Here is a 15886-nt window from a genome sequence, read left to right as displayed (position 1 = left end):
CCTAGCTTGTATAATTAATTCAGTTTTACAGACATATCAAATTAATAACTAGCAAAGAAGGACCCAAAGAGGACTGATTCTAAGAGTCGAGCTCTCTGTGAGTGACAGGTATAATAAGCAGGGATGATTGGACTGAATCCAGTTGGTTTATAAATGGAGAAGTCAGCACTGGAAGCATGTCACAAGAGTGTAAGCACAAGATTTATTCAAGGAACATTTAATTAAACTGGAAGGTAATGGAAGATACAGTGTGTAGCTCTTCCATTATAGAAAGTACTACATTGCTTAGATGATTTATTACTGGGGAGAAATAATGGCTTCATGTTTTTCCAGGACACGGTATGAAAGTGCTTATAACATTTGAAAGCTACAGATTACATTGATATAACCTTCAGAATTTTTATTATGCTGTGTTGGTTTCTGGACTGTATATCCAAAAGAAATTCTGGTGGCCCGTGTGAAGAGTTTGGGGTACTGTTATTTAAAGAGCATGTTTGACAAATAATACAAGAGTCAGTAGTGGAGTAATAGGTCATAATCTGATTCCCTGTGTGTTTTGTGAATTGATAGCAAGCCAGTTCTCAATAGTCGTGATACTTCCCTGATATACTCTGTTGTGTCATAGTATGTTGTATGTTAAAATACTTTTGTGGTTCCCGAGAAAGACTTGTCATTCTTTTTTGTCTTTTTATTTTTGCCTTTGTGGTTTGGGTTTTTTTTGATGGAAAAAAACTTGGGTGAATGTGCTGCTTGTCCGCGGGAGATTGACAGTGCTGCATATTTATGTTGTTGAGCAGTTATGCACTTGGCATTCTGTAGAAGTTGCATAAAGGGGAAGCTGATCTTTGCAATGCATTTTTCAGGGGTATGATTTTTTAGAACAGTAGTAACTGGGGGTTAATTGAGCAATACTTTCAAGTATTGCTGTGCAGTGGGTGAATGTCAGGTTTTTTTCCTAGACAAAGCTGTAATTTTTTCCAGCTGAAAGCCCCCTTTTCCTGACAGTCACATTTACAGTGAGCACTGCTCATCCTTTACTTCAGGAACATTTTTCTTATTTAAAGAGATGCTGTTCTATGCATTGACTTCAAAAAGTCCAATACAAAACAGGTCTTTCTATTTTACGTTACATAGTAATTCATATATTTTTTCCAGATCTTGAATGACCCTTCATATTATGTGTTTTCCAGTATGTGGGCTTTCCTCATGAAACCTTTCTGCTGCTTTTTGAGCATGAAGTCACTCTTTTTATTTGTTATGTTAACCCACACATAAAATTAAGGCTGGTGAAAGATGGTACTTTGTGAAAAAGGACGTATTTTGACATTGTTGTCTTTTAGAAATAAAGTTGTTAAGAATTGGATAGGGGTGGGACAGTAGGACAGATTTTGGTAAAGTTTGGCTAGACTGCAGCATCCAAAAACTCTGAGTGTGGTATATTAAAGCAACTGAAAGTATGCAGTTGTAATCCAATGTAAGAACTTTTACCATGTGCAGGTACTTACTGGTGCTGTAGTGTGAATACTCTTGCACAAGCAGTTACCAGTTTCAAGAACGCTTTTGGTTGGTAAACCCTAGAGACAAATTTTGTGTCCTGTTTTAAGCATGAAAGAATGGAGACTTAGTATGAGAAAAGGGAGGAGCTGAATTTCTTGCAGATGCATCCATTGATGTCAATTATGATCCTCCTTTGTATGTTTAAGTGAAATGTGAGGAAATAAACCATATAATAAGGTCCTGCAATAAAGTCCTGGGAATGAAGGGGGTTGTAGGAGAAGTAAAGAGAGGTGTATATTTTAAAATATAGGTCTTAAAGCAACCTTTAAACAATAGAGTTAACTAAAGCTTTAAGGTTTAGAGAGTTCTTAGAAGGAGGGTGTTTTGAGGAGGAGGCTATGAAGACTTTTCGTCAATTCCAGCTGTCGTCTTTTAAATACTGAGACATGCAGTATTTATAGTAAAGACATCATGTTCAAGTCATTCGCCACGTTCGTTTATTCAAGTCCTTTCCAGGACTGCCTGCTGTGAAGAAGGCAGTGACACTTTGTGACACTTGAGCATCTCAAGGTGCATAAAATAGAGCAAAGAAACTTTGATTTGGACAAAAGGAAAACTTCAGTCAGGGGGACAGATTATTACTTAGGTTGAGAACATCAGAAGTTTTTTTGATCAGTTCTTTTGACAAAGCTGCCCTGGTGGAATCTCTTATAAGTAGACGTGCAGTATCCACATCGCTGAGACAAAGCACCATACTCTGAGCTGTCCTGTGTGCAGTGTCATGGACGGAAGGGAGATAGGACACCAGAACTGTGTTCCTGCCTTTGTCTCTGCCAGAACTTTTAGAATTGGGTTGTAGAAGCCACACTGTCAAAACTGGTTTACCCTCTATAGTGAAAGGGGTGCCTCTCAGGACTCTTTTCTGACAGGATCTCTACTTCTGAGGTGATCAGAACTTCTGCTTCAAGTGCACTTCCTATTTCTCCTGTGTAGTTAAAACTCCCGAGTTCACTTTTCTTTCTGTTTTTTGTATTCTGTAATAGCTCTGATAATGTGTTTCTCAGTCTGCTATGGTGTTCCATGCTGTCATGCTTGCCCATCTAAACAGGAATAATGAAAATGGCACGTTACTGCTGTTTTCTGCCTTACAGACGCTAGTCTCCCTTAGCACGTTGTGGATGTTGTAACCCCTCTTGTCAGATTATAGTGCCACTCAATACTAGCTGCAGTACTGCCTGTTGCTAGTTGGTTATGGAATCTAAATTTCTGTCAGAAAATATTTAAGCTAAATATTCTGTGGCATTTTAGATATAGTTAATGTTTGCTTCTATTCAATTTGAAATATCAAAGCCTTAGGTTGTACACATCTGTGTAATGTGAACAGGATCTTATTTTCTTTAGTACTGTCCTCTTACAGACCTATTTGTTTCTTGTCTTTTTAGAGAAGGCATTTCAGAGGAAGGATTTGGCTTTGTTTTGTAGCATCCATTCTGTAGAGCAGGAAATCTGTAATGTAGCTGCTGTGTGCTCCCTTTAAAACAAAGGTAAAGTTCCTTACAGTAAAAAACTTCCTTGTTAGGTGATGAGATGTTATTGGTGTTTTACTTGGGGAATATACACAATGGAAAATGTGTTACATTTTTGTCATGAAAAGTGTATGCTGCTATGTGTTAATATTGCTGTGTCAAATTTCATACCAGTCAGGGGAGTTGTCAACTGAGTGTTTTACACTTGCTGATTTCAATGTCGATTTGTATTCTCTGCAGAGGTGATAAATTCAGGGTAAAAACTGTCAGTCTAGTATGACCGAGAGGTTCTTGATTAATGAAGCCTGGGACTGAAATTGCAAAAAGGGGTGGATCTGCTGTTGCTGGTGTGGAGATGGCTGACTTGCACAAGCTGCTGGGGCTGGATGGATTCACCTGAGGGCACTGAGGGAGCTGGTGGATGAGCTTGCCAAGCCGTTTTCCATCATTTTACTGGCAGCCCTAGCTAACTGGGGAGGTCCCAGCTGACTGGACATTAGCCAATGTGATGCCCACCTACAGGCAGGGCAGGAAGGAGAGTCCAGGGCACTACAGGCTGCCAGCCTGACCTTGGTGCTGGGGGAGGCCATGGAGCAGATCACCCAAGTGGCATCACATGGCATGTGCGGGACAGCTGGGGGATCAGGCCCAGCCCGCGTGGGTTTATGAAAGGCAGGTCCTGCTTGGTTAACCTGATGTCCTTCCAGGACAAGCGAGCCACTTAGTGGATGAGGGAAAGGCTGTGGATGGTGTCTGCCTAGACTTCAGAAAAGCCTCTGACGCCGCCTCCCACAGCATCTCCTGGAGATGCTGGCTGCCGGTGGCTTGGAGAGGTATATGCTTTTTTGGCTAAAATATGGTTGGAGGGCTGGGCCCAAGCATGGCGGGGGATGGAGTCACATCCCGCTGGCACCAGGTACGTGGGTGTTCCCCGGGCTCAGCTGGGGCCAGCCCTGTCCGGTGTCTCTGTCAGTGCCCTGGGTGAGGTGAGCCAGTGCCCCTCGGTGCGGCTGTTGGGTGGTACTGGGCTGGGGGCAGCGCTGGGGGGCAGGGGGCTCTGCCGGGGGGCTGGGCAGGCCTGGCGAGGGGCTGAGCCCAGCTGTGTGAGGGGCACCCCGCACTGGGCCCTGCCCGTGGGGCACAGCGGCTGGGAAGCTGCCCGGAGGGAAAGGCCCTGGGGGGCTGGCTGACGGCCGGCTGGGCATGGGCCCCCGGGGTGGCGGAGGAGGCCAACAGCATCCTGGCTGGTACCTGAAACGGTGTGGCCAGCCGGCCCAGGGCAGTGACCGTCCCCTGTGCTGGGCACTGGGGGGGCTGCACCATGAACCCTGGGTTCGGGTTTGGGCCCCTCACTGCAGGGGGGACGCTGGGGGGCTGGAGCGTGTCCAGGGACGGGCAGGGGGCTGGGGAAGGGGCTGGGGCTCCGGTCTGATGGGGGGCGGCTGGGGGAGCTCGGCCTGGGGAGGGGGCGGCTCAGGGGGGCCTGGTGGCTCCCTACGGCCACCTGACAGGGGGGTTGGGCAGGGGGGGTCGGTCTCTTCTCCCAGGTAACCAGCGACAGGACAAGAGGAAACGGCCTCAAGTTGCGCCAGGGGAGGTTCAGATGGGGGAGCAGGAAGAATTTCTTCACGGAAAGGGTTGTCAGTGCTGGACCCGGCTGCCCGGGAGGTGGTGGAATCACCATCCCTGGAGGGACTTAAAAAAATGTGTTGATGCGGCACTGAGGGACATGTTTCAGTGATAGCCTTGGCAGTGCTGGTTGGACTTGATGATCTCAAAGGGCTTTTCCAACCTAAATGATTCTATGATTCCATGACACTTTCAGGGTGGAGCATCTGTACGTAAAGATGCTTTTCAGTCACTTTTTCTTAAGGTAACTTTGAAAATAGTACTATTAATATGTGTTGGAAAGCCAGTGAGGTTTTAATAAAAGTAAATGTGGCTTCTCCAGACTGCGGACTGCCAGTCCCATTTGGGAAGGCTTCTATGTTAATCTGACATCTTGTTTAGCACTGATAACACTAGAGAGTCCAATTAAAGTATTTCAAGACGACATCGCCATACAAGACTACATTGATTGTTCGCTAATGTGTATTGAATTTTAGCTAAATACAGCCCCCAGTGCTGTGCTGGAAAGCAGGGGAGCTTGCTGTCCAAGCTCTTAATTCCTTTTATATCGATTTGGCTGCTAATGATATAACCTTCTACTCTAATTAACTGACATCTGCATTAGGCTGAATAAGAGCCCCCTGCTTGAAGCTGTCCACTTGTTTGTGTTATGAAATGTGTCCCCCTTTTATGTTAGATTTTGTCCAGATTAGGTCAGTCTGTGCAAAATAGATCCTCTACAGGATTGACTTTGCTTTACAAGATATTTAAAAGAAAGTTTGTCTTTCTGCTGTCTACATTCCTGCTGACGCCTTCAGGGCTTATGTTGCTGGTGAGCCTGGCCAGAGCTGGTTCACTGGCTGGATAACTTTCTAATCCTTCTCAATTGATTATTTGCTTCTTTGACCGATTTGGGGCTGCCAGGAAAGGTGTAAATTTAGATAAAGATGGGGAACGAAGACCTGAGGATAAATGGGTCTTCTGTATGTCTTAAGTCATGAAGCAACCTTCAGATGTAAATGACTAAATCAGGCTAAAAGCATTGCTAGGTCAGAAGGGGTAATCTACTTATGAAACCATACTGCCAAATCTACAAACTGCAGTTCTCAGAGTGGGAGATTTTAATTTCAGCATCTGAAAAATAAAATGCATGGGTTTAATGCAAAATTGTTTTTACAACACTTAATAAGTTTAAGCCACTAGTTTGCAGAAGTTCATTGCAAGCGGTTCTTTGGGTTTGTTATGCATTCTGTTGCCATGTATGTGTTTACACATTTGCTTTGTGAGAAGGTTGTGAGTCTCGTTAATAAAGATTATGTGAAGTGAGGATTCTGTTATGGCTTTACCTCTGTAAAGGCTCATATTCAGTGATAAGCACTGCAGGAAGCTGGTTTCTCTTGCTCTGTGTGTAAAATGGTGGTTTTTTTTCTTTGAATACTATTTGAACTGCTTGATTTTTGATGTTGTTTGTGGGGTTTGACCATGTCCTAAGAAACAGAACTATGTATGATTGCATTTCCAGGGTTCGTTTGGTGGCTGTTCAGCCACGCTTCACAGCTACTGACTGGTTCAGGATTTCTGTGTCTGTGCACTTCTGAAGCAAGTAGCTATGAGGAGATGAAAATGAGTGTTGAGAGGGAAAACTCAGACAGAACTCACCCAGCAGCTACCAGCTTCTCCAGTCAGCGCGTGGTTATGTCACTTCATGGTCAGCACGTGCAGAATGCTGAATGGCTTTACAGCATCTTCCATTGCTTGCCTGATGGGGATATTGTTAGGTATACAGGCTTAGTGTGTGTGTGTGTGTGTATATACTGTTACTTCAAAGGTGACAGCAGGTCCGTGAAAGCAGGTTTCATTAGTTCCTTTACTTAGGGAGCAAGTTGTTGCCCATGTTATTCTAGTCATACAATAACTGTAAAAACCTTTTCTTACTCTAATCTGTGTGTAACAAAACAATTCTACTTCTGGTTTAGTTATATGAAAATTATGTTCCCATTCCAGTTTCTGCTAAGAAAATGTACAGCTTTCAGAAATGTAAGTATGTATTCACAACAACAGAATTTATTTTTTCCTTATTGTACCTTATTTGATAAGAACTAACAAAATTTTTATATTATTTTCCTAGTGCATATCTCAGGACATAGAGGGGTAACTGGATGATTAAAATAGTAATTTTTCTCACTCTCAGTACTCTACAGATTGCAAGCTTTTCCCCTCCTTTCTTTTTACTACTTCTTTACTAAACTCTCTTACGGCACATTTGCATACCCTTTCACAAAAGTTACTAGAGTAAAAAATATAATCAGTACCTGAAGTTCAGTACACTGATAATATAAAACCAAGAAAATTCAGGTTAAGTAGGATGCAATGCATCAGTCTTGCTATTGTATTTTCACTTTACACAGACTGAGAATTACTGGATGTAACAAGATTGTGTTCCAAGTTCAGTGCTGTAAGGTTTCTTTGTCTTTCGGAAAAATCTCAGCGGAAGCTGAGTGGCTTGTACTTCATGAGTATCTGAGGATCTGAAGGTCACCATCTTGTCTGAGAGCTGGAATTCTTTGATTAGGAAACAGGCATTTTTCTTTCCAAGAGGAGGCTTGGTGTTTTTTTTTTCCCCTTGAGGCATTAATGGAAGAGTGCTACAGTGCTTTGGTGCTGACAAACAAATAGCAACCAGAAATTTCATTGTGTATTTGGTGTGGATGGGTCAACTAGACGGCTTTTGAATTATAGTAATAACAAAATATGTGCCTACGTCATGGTGAAAGAAGCAGAAGTGAATTTCCTAGACTGCTGGTTCTATTTCACTGGCAAGCAGAGCTCAGGAAACTGTGCTTAACACCTGGCCTACCCCTCTTTATTTTTCAAGTCTTATTGATTCCTAGTTATGCTTTTGGGCATATATTGAGTAACTGATTTGACTTGAAGCAATGCAGCTAGTCCTGATTTAATTCTTGATCCATCACTTTTGATTTGCCAGACTTGCATGTGCAGTAAGTGCTGTCACCTGCTGTTAATATAAAGTCTGTACATCTCGTAGGAGCAATAGTGATATATTCTGCTAGGTCATGGCGTTGCTTTTGCATAATCTGGTTTCTTTCCATCCAGTAGCTGTGAGCAGCAAACAGAGGAATGAGGAAATAGCACAATCCAGAAATCGGAGGAATAGTAAACAATTTTTAGGCGTGGCAAAAGGTTAGCATGAGTGAGTCCCAAAAGGTGGGATTATCAGCAATTTTCAAAAAAAGGTTATTGGCAAGGAGATGAGCGATACCCAAAATTAGATAGGGTGCTTGAGATCTGTGGTCATCAAAGGGATCTAATGTGGCTGAAAGAGTAGGCATCATGATTACAGATGAAATTTGTATATATAAAACCTCCATTTGTATTGTGATGTGCAGTTCCACATTGGTTCCATTTGCACTGTGACTTGTATTTGTGTATTAAGAGTGTTCAGTGCACTAAAAGCGTGCTTCTGATGTGACACCACTGCAGCTCCAAGTTGGATGTAGAATAGCAATAATATTTGAAGACCTGGATGACTCGTGCATTAAAGATTTTGCACAAGTGCATTGAAATTGAAGGAAAAAAAAGATGGGAAATCTCTTAATTTCTGCTAGAACTGTCATAAAAGACGCACATGCTCTGATTTGGAATGATGGGAGTGAAATCCAAAGAGCTTGAGGTTGGAAGAATTAGTCGCTAGTCTCACATTTCTACAAAAAGACTGAGCAATTCCTGGTTTATAGCACTAAAAACATAATGCAGCCCTGGGGACCACTGACACAACAAGCTCTGAGAGCCACTAGCACTTAGCAAAATTGACTTCAGTTAATCAAAAGATTCTTCAGGGGGTAAAAAAAAATAGTTGCTGGTTTGGAAAGCTGCAGAGTAAGTAACTGTGTGTAGATGGTTAAAGAAATTTCAGTTCCTTGCAGTGGGGCTCAGGGATTTTTAATGACAGTTATCTAATGGGCAAACTTAACTAGAAAGAAAAGTAATTAAAGTTCTAGATGGGTGGGGAAACAAGTGAGAGGGAGGAGAGCACAGTTGCATTTTGCTCACCCTTTATTAAAACGTTTCTTGAGCAAGTTGTGTATGAATCTGCAAGCACATGAGAGGCTACATCAATGACAGGTGTTTAGAGAACAGGATTATCCAGCATGCGTGATCTGGGATATTAACATGCCCCATTATGAAGAAACATTTACTGTTATTCTGACTTGTGCCCTTTTCCGGTAGTCTTAAGTAAAAGGAAGCACTGAGTTGTAACTAATACCCACAGCTTTTGAAAGTCAATTGTATCTTTTTGAAGAGCCCACGATGAAATCTCTGATGCAGGATTTAAACCTGGCGTGTAGGTTTGAAGTCACCTTGGTTTTAGTAGTGTCCTTTTCTTAGGAGAAAACACATTTTAGTATGTTCTGCTTGTAACTGTGGAGTGCTGGATGCTGTAAAATAAATCTGGGTTGGGGTGCTGGGTGGGTGGGGAATCACCTTTTCTATAGTCCATTGGAATGCCCAATATTATAAGAGCAAAGCTAGAATAACTGAAATAGAACAAATATTGTGGAAAACAGTTTTGAAAAGTTTCCATTTGCTTTGTTTAGGGACCTAAGACTGCAAGAACCTCCTGTGTCATCAGGTCCCATCTTCTATTATCAGTCACATATATATGTGACTGTTCATACATATAATCTGTCACGTAATACTTATTTTTTATGAGAGCAAACGTGTTATGGTTTATGTCTCACAGTAATGGAATAAATATTTTTATTTCAGTGGAATTTAGATTAGTCACTTGTGGATGCCAGGGGAATTTATCTGCAACAGCAATTCCGGCATTATAAAACAGCTAGAAGCTTTTTCTTGCTGAATATGTCACTGTAAAACAAAATTTTAATTTTGGCTGTTTGAACGTGTTGCAATGCAGATGTTTCCATGTAATGTCTCTCCCTGACCAAATGCCAATAAGTCAGGAGTAGGAATGGACACAGTTTACAAAAGAAGCATCATTATGGGAAAACGCTTCTGTTTTCCTTACCTGAGGAGTACACTGAAAGGAGAAAGATACGAAGATAAAGACAAAAATCTTTAATTTGGTTTTGGATATGAATGTGGAATCCTAGATGGCTGTGGCAGGAGACAGAAAACTGAAGTCTCATGCAACTCTGTTCTTCTTGCACTGTCTTCAAGGGGATGATGATATATGCAGCAGGGTATATGCGTGTCTGTTGTGTAATGAAAGTAGAATAAGAACTGTTAAATAGTTCCAGTTGCTCTGGTTCTGTTTAGTGGTTTTCTATAATTTTGCTCTTTATTTTGATCAGAGGTTGCTGAGATACAATTCAGTTGAAGGCTAACTTACTAACTAATTTTAATTCAGTCAGATAATCAGTAGAACATTTCTCAGTCTCTTTACCTACACACAGGGATAACTGTAATCCTCCCCTGTGTTCTCAATTTCACTAGCAATTCTTGCAAAGTGGTTCTCAAGGCTTCAGTCTTATCTCCTTACTCAGGCTATCTCTTTGCTCTTCAAGCATCTGGTGGTGTGAACTCTGATTCGGGCCACACAACAAAACAAAGGCAAAGATGATTTTCTCTCCATTGGGATAAGCTATTTGAACGTTGCTTAATAAATTTTGTCATCTGACAGGGAGACGGTTAGGGGGGAGAGGAGAAGAACAGCTGAATCTTATAGCCTTACAGGAAAACAGGTGGGACCGATAAGAAGAAAGATGAGCCAAAAATCACACAATTATTTTGTGGTAGCTTAATGGCTGCCTTGTTCCGCCCAAAGGTAAAGACATAGTTATCAGTGCCATTTATCAGGTACACCATTTTAGTTTAAACTTGTTTAAAACAGGGTAGAGCCCCTTTTTCATCTTAATTAGACAGTAACCCATTGATTCCAAGTGGGCCTTCATTTTCTAATTATTTAGTACATAATATAATGTCATTAAACATCTTTGAGTGGACAGGATTGCTCTAAAAGCTTTAGCTCCAGAGCTCTAATATTAGGCTTTTGGCATTCATCCCTGTGTGTGAAAAGCAGTTGGTTTGTTTACCAGGAATTTAGATTCACATTACTGGGGGAATTAGCAGCCAGCTATTAGTCTGATTCAAGCACTTAACAATTGTTGATCATCTCCTCCTAGCCTGGGGATAATGGAGGAGATCAGCTGTAAATGGACCGTATGTGGGGCTATTTTCATGAAGGCACTTGGAGAAAGTGCTGCATCCCCTGACCTCTGCTAACCCTGGGGTTTGCAAGAAACCCAGACACCCATGGCTTCCTGGAGGAGCGCTAATCACCCATCAGAAGAGCTTCCATTAAAGACTAAACCAAGCTCAGCTTCAACCAACCCTTCCTCGTCTGAAAAGAGGTTCAGCCACAAAATCCCTGTGGTAGAAGTGATTAGCTTCTGATGGTGTTTACCAGTATCTGCTTTGCTGGGGGAAGCAAGCGCAGGACAGTGGCTGGTTTTGATTCCATAGCAGCGCTGAACGAGCCTGTTGGGCTCACTGGTGCTGCTTGGCCACCTTCTTGTCTGCTCCTCTGCCCCAAAGCTTTGTCTGGTTCATGGACACCTCAAAGATTACTTTGAATATTTTCCTCCTCCTTCTTGCGTAAAGTTGCCTGCCATTTTATCAGAGTGACTTGTGATTTTTAGGATGTATTGGAAAAAAATACTTTCATTCTTTATAGGTGCTGAACCTGTAGCGTTGCCTTGTCAACCTGAGTTACCTTTTATTTTAAGAGGCATGCCAGGGATCCGTAGGCAGCAATTACTGTTTGAAGTAAAGTTTAGCTTTTCCTTGTCTGCGATACGTATTGTGCCTCCCTTTAAAAGGAAAACTGCAGTTGCTGGATCCTTACTGAAACATAGGCACTTGTTGGAGGCAGTGGGAATGATTTTAATAAGGCAAGGACACAATAATTCTGGACTTCAAATTCAAAGCTTCTCTCTGGCATCACCTTATGACCTCGCACAAGAAGTGTGTATTGCTTCTCCTGATGGTCCACGCATCTAAGGCAGCGACTGAGCTCGCTGCTGGAGGACTATATGACTGCCCTTTGTAAATGCTACATTAGACCATGTTAAGGATCTAAAGCTACATCAAAGTTCTAGAACCCACCTCTGAAGTACCTGACAGTGAGTGATGTCTGTAAAAATTGTTAATATCGCCTTCTAAGACATATTCTGTCAAACTCTGTTCTTTAATGTTCTTTCCCGTAACGCTTCCACCAGTGGAGAAAAGGAGTGTAGCTGCTTCTGCTAAATGCGAAGGAAGGCAGGAGACTTCTAGAGTTGCAAGATAAATTTTATTAGTGAGATTTGGCATTATTTTACACTTTTAAAAATAATCTACATTACAACAGTTAGAAGGTTTGCTCCTTGTATATGCTTGCCGAGAGCTCGATGTTAGTGCTGTTGGGATAGAGAATTTTTGTTATAATATTTTTGTATTTAGACCAAAGGTACTCACAGGATGATGTATTCCAGTTTCGGGGAACAGAAGCTGAGGGTTTTTTTTGTAAATTGCCCTGTAGCATGGTTAGTAAGAACTGTTCTGAATGGGTTTAGGTAACTGTGCCTGTCCTTGAACAACCGTGGCGCTAGCAGAACTGAACTGATACTGGCATGACATCTCTAGTAGTAGTTGTACTTATGCATGCACGTATGCTGTGTAGTTGAGTAACTGTGGTATTTGGAGGTCAGGTGTTAGAAAAGCCTAAGTGAAAATAGGTTGGTACTCACGGCAGTGTGAGTACCTGTGAATGCAGGTGCATTTAGAGATTAATTTTGTTTGCAGTTATTGATGAACAAGCCTAAAAGGCAGCCATGTATATAAAGGAGCATATGTACATGCGAAAGGGGCATAGGAAACTTGGATAAATACCCAAAATGACATCTTTTGCTTTAATTTCAGTCCAGAGCAGGATTTGTCTGAGTCAGGCATTTCCCTACATAATCCAGGATATGACAGGAGGCTGCAAGTGCAATCAATAACCTTCTTAGCAGGTGTAAGGGAGTAAAGGTCCACAGTGTGCTGAGTATGAACAACAAAATGCTAAATTTTTTTTCCATATCAGCCTGTCTTAGAGCACTAAAATGTGGAAAAGGAAGGATCACAGTGCAGATGAGTGGAAGATGAATGCAGTACACAGTGTGTATGGTACATACAGATCAGGGCAATCTGCTCCATTATTCTCACAAATACCCTCACAGATCTGTGTAATGTTGGGAAGAACAATGTTTTCTTCTTCCCTGTCACTCATCACTAAATTCTGGAGATGACTGATGCTATTAGACTACATCAAGAGTCTTGACACATTTCTAGTCCCACCATGTAGAGGGTGGTCTAATGTAGATACTAGAATATGGTAATGTGGGCTCTGTTTTTATTAAAGAATGGTAAAAAACATGTGGAAGCAGTGCTGCCTCTTGATCCAAACAGACGTATTTCAGTAGGTAATTGGAAATACCAGTATTTGTACTTCTCTTTATCAAGAAGACATGATGTTTGTTCTTACTGTGTGGAAAAAAAAATGTTGCTTCTCTGTGCAACCAAGGAGATGGTTCAGCTCCATGCAGTGATTTCCTTGCCCTGCCTGCCCAGGACATAAACAGAAGGCTGGAATTTGGAATGAGAGTATTACCAGTGCAGAAGGACAATTACTCTGATACACGCGACAGTGTGGGAATCTGTAATAAGAAGGTGTCTGACAGTGACTGGGAACCACAGCATATTACTTGGCTGGTGCTACCCTGGCAACAGGGAATAAAGCACAGGGTAAAAAGAAATACCTACCTGTTCTGCGTCTATTCCGGACTATAATATTGTTTGGCTGTGTACAATATTGTTCAGATCTGTCATATCTCATAGGATGAGCAAGGGGCACTGTTTGTGTGCATGGAGGAGCTGCTCTGAGCCGAGTTTCTAGCTATCCTGGAAGTGCAGGCTGGCTGATGAGGCAACTCTTGCACACAATTGATTGTGGACTATTAACCTATGCTCAGAAATCAATATTCACTTAACACCACACTTTAACAGGCAAATGCAGTAAAAAATAACAGCAGTTATACAGTGCACACATCTACACTCAGAATAAACAGGTCATGGAATAGAACTTGGCAGAGGAGGAGGAGTTTGGGTGGGTGGTCTGGAAGGGGCAATCGCAACTGGAATATACGGAGAGGTACAAGGTAGCTGCAGCTCCCAGAGATTTTTGCAACTGATGCCTAGGGCTTTTGTGGTCAATACAGCTTTGATGAGCTACATGTATTCTCTAAGCATGACTTAGAAGGTTGGTCCTGAGGCCAGGCAAGGTTGTCCTTTGCTAGATAAGATTAAATTTACTGGGGTTGAGCACAGAAATCCATCTTAACCCACAAAACCTGAGTCTGTTGCTAGCTCTGATAATGTATGAGATAGGTATGTTGCAAGGAGCAAAACAGAAAGGAGCAAGATTATAAACTGTAGTTTAGTGTCCTTGATCTGGGATGGTATTTTTCATATACTTAAAAGAATGGATTTGAAAAGAGGACTGAAAGTAATCCAGAATTTATGTTTACCAGGAACTTTACATGTGTTTATTGAGCTTTACTTGCAACCCACCCTGGAGTGCAAATTTCTAGTCTTTAGGATGGTACGCTGTGCTCTTCACAGGCTGGAGGAGTGGGCCCACGTGAACCGCACCAAGTTCAGCAAGGCCTGGGATGGGACAGTCCCTGACACCAACACAGGCGGAGGGATGCACGGATCGAGAGCAGCCCTGCAGAAAAGGACTTAGGGATACCAGCAGATAAAAAACGGGCCGTGAGCCGGTACCGTGCGCTCGCAGCCCGGAAGGCCATATCATATCCTGGGCTGCACAAAAGGAAGCGTGGGCAGCAGGTGGGGGGAGGCGATTCTCCCCCTCTGCTCTGCTCCACCCCTCCTGGAGCCCTGCATCCCGCTCTGGGGTGCCCAGTACGAGACAGACACGGACCTGCTCGAGCGGGTCCCCAGGAGGGACACGACAACGATGAGGGGGCTGGAACACCGCTCCTGTGCAGAAAGGCTGAGACAGCTGGTGTGGGTCAGCCTGGAGAAGGGGCAGCCCCAGGGAGACCTGGCGGTGGCCTTTCAATATATAAGGGGGGACCATTAAGAAAGATGGAGAGAGACTTACTACCAGGGCCTGTAATGACAGCACAAGGTGCAACAGCTTTAAACTGAGAGAGGGGAGATTTAGACTGGACACAAGGAATCTTTTACAATGAGAGTGGTGAGGCACTGGCACGGGTTGCCCAGAGCAGCTGTGGATGCCCCTTGCTGGAAGTGTTCAAGGTCAGGTTGGATGGAGCCTTGAGCAACCTGACCTAGTGAAGGATGTCCCTCTGCTGGTGGCAGGGGGCTGGACTAGCTGATCTTTAAAGGTCCCTTCCAACCCAAACCATTCTATGACTGTCACCTGAAGAAGAGCTCTGGAAGGGGGGGCGGTAGGACATGCTGAGTCAGGCCCCTCCCTGCACTCAGAAACAGAACCCTGCCCAAGTTCTGACAGAACTCAGACCTTCGTTTTAAAATATTGTGCTGGAATATTAATGTGATATTACTCAAAATGTGCACGTGGCAGCAGCAATGGTGGGCATAGTATCTGCCGAGCTCAGTGCGGACTGGCTGGGGGAAGTGGGGTGCAGGCTGGGGGGAGGTTTTCAGTGACTGCCGTTCTGGGTGAAGGCTGTTCCTTTCCTCTTTTCTGGAAGCCTTCTGTTTCCTAAAGGTAAATCAGTAGTGGGACGTGCCTGGATATAGAATAAGATTAATAATATGGGAAGGAAAGATGCCATTTATGCTAAGTTAACGTGAGCTGAGCAAGAGGGGCAGGAACAGAGCCAGAGGCGGCCAAGAAATAGCAGCTCCAGAATACACAGAGGAGGCCATAGGCATACTGCTGTGTTCAGAGATGTCTCGCTGTGTCTTCCCTTCAGCCACCTAGGAAATGAAAAGGAGGAATGAATCCCAGTTAGACACGTTCATGCTCAAACGTCTGGCTGCAGAGCCGCCCATTCTGAGCACTAATGTGAGACTATAGGGAGCTCCTGTGGCCAGGCAGGACAGCATATTTCTGCTTGTCTCTGGAAAGAAATAACTGGAGGTCAAGTGGTCCAGGGTTCTGCATGCATGTGGCATCCCTTGCTTTGATGTCCAAAATCACACATTTCCAGTTCCAAGGTTTTTCAGCTACTGTCTCT

At 43.2% G+C, this 15886-nt stretch overlaps 1 protein-coding gene across 1 annotated transcript in view; it reads right to left on the bottom strand.

The window, feature by feature from the left end:
* Positions 1–1927: 1927 nt before the first annotated feature.
* The window catches only part of LOC308068003 (GDNF family receptor alpha-4-like), a 29868-nt gene continuing 15909 nt past the window's right edge, over positions 1928–15886 (bottom strand). The window contains exon 8 of the mRNA XM_080397827.1: positions 1928–15626. Within this exon, the coding sequence (XP_080253953.1) occupies positions 15492–15626 (135 nt within the window). The 3' untranslated portion in view covers positions 1928–15491. The remainder of the gene's footprint in view (positions 15627–15886) is intronic.

The sequence above is a fragment of the Falco punctatus genome (genome assembly GCF_963210335.1).
Source record: "Falco punctatus genome assembly, chromosome: 8".
Lineage (NCBI taxonomy): Eukaryota > Metazoa > Chordata > Aves > Falconiformes > Falconidae > Falco > Falco punctatus.
Note: the sequence above shows the minus strand (reverse complement) of the source record. Positions and strands in the feature narration are given on the sequence as shown.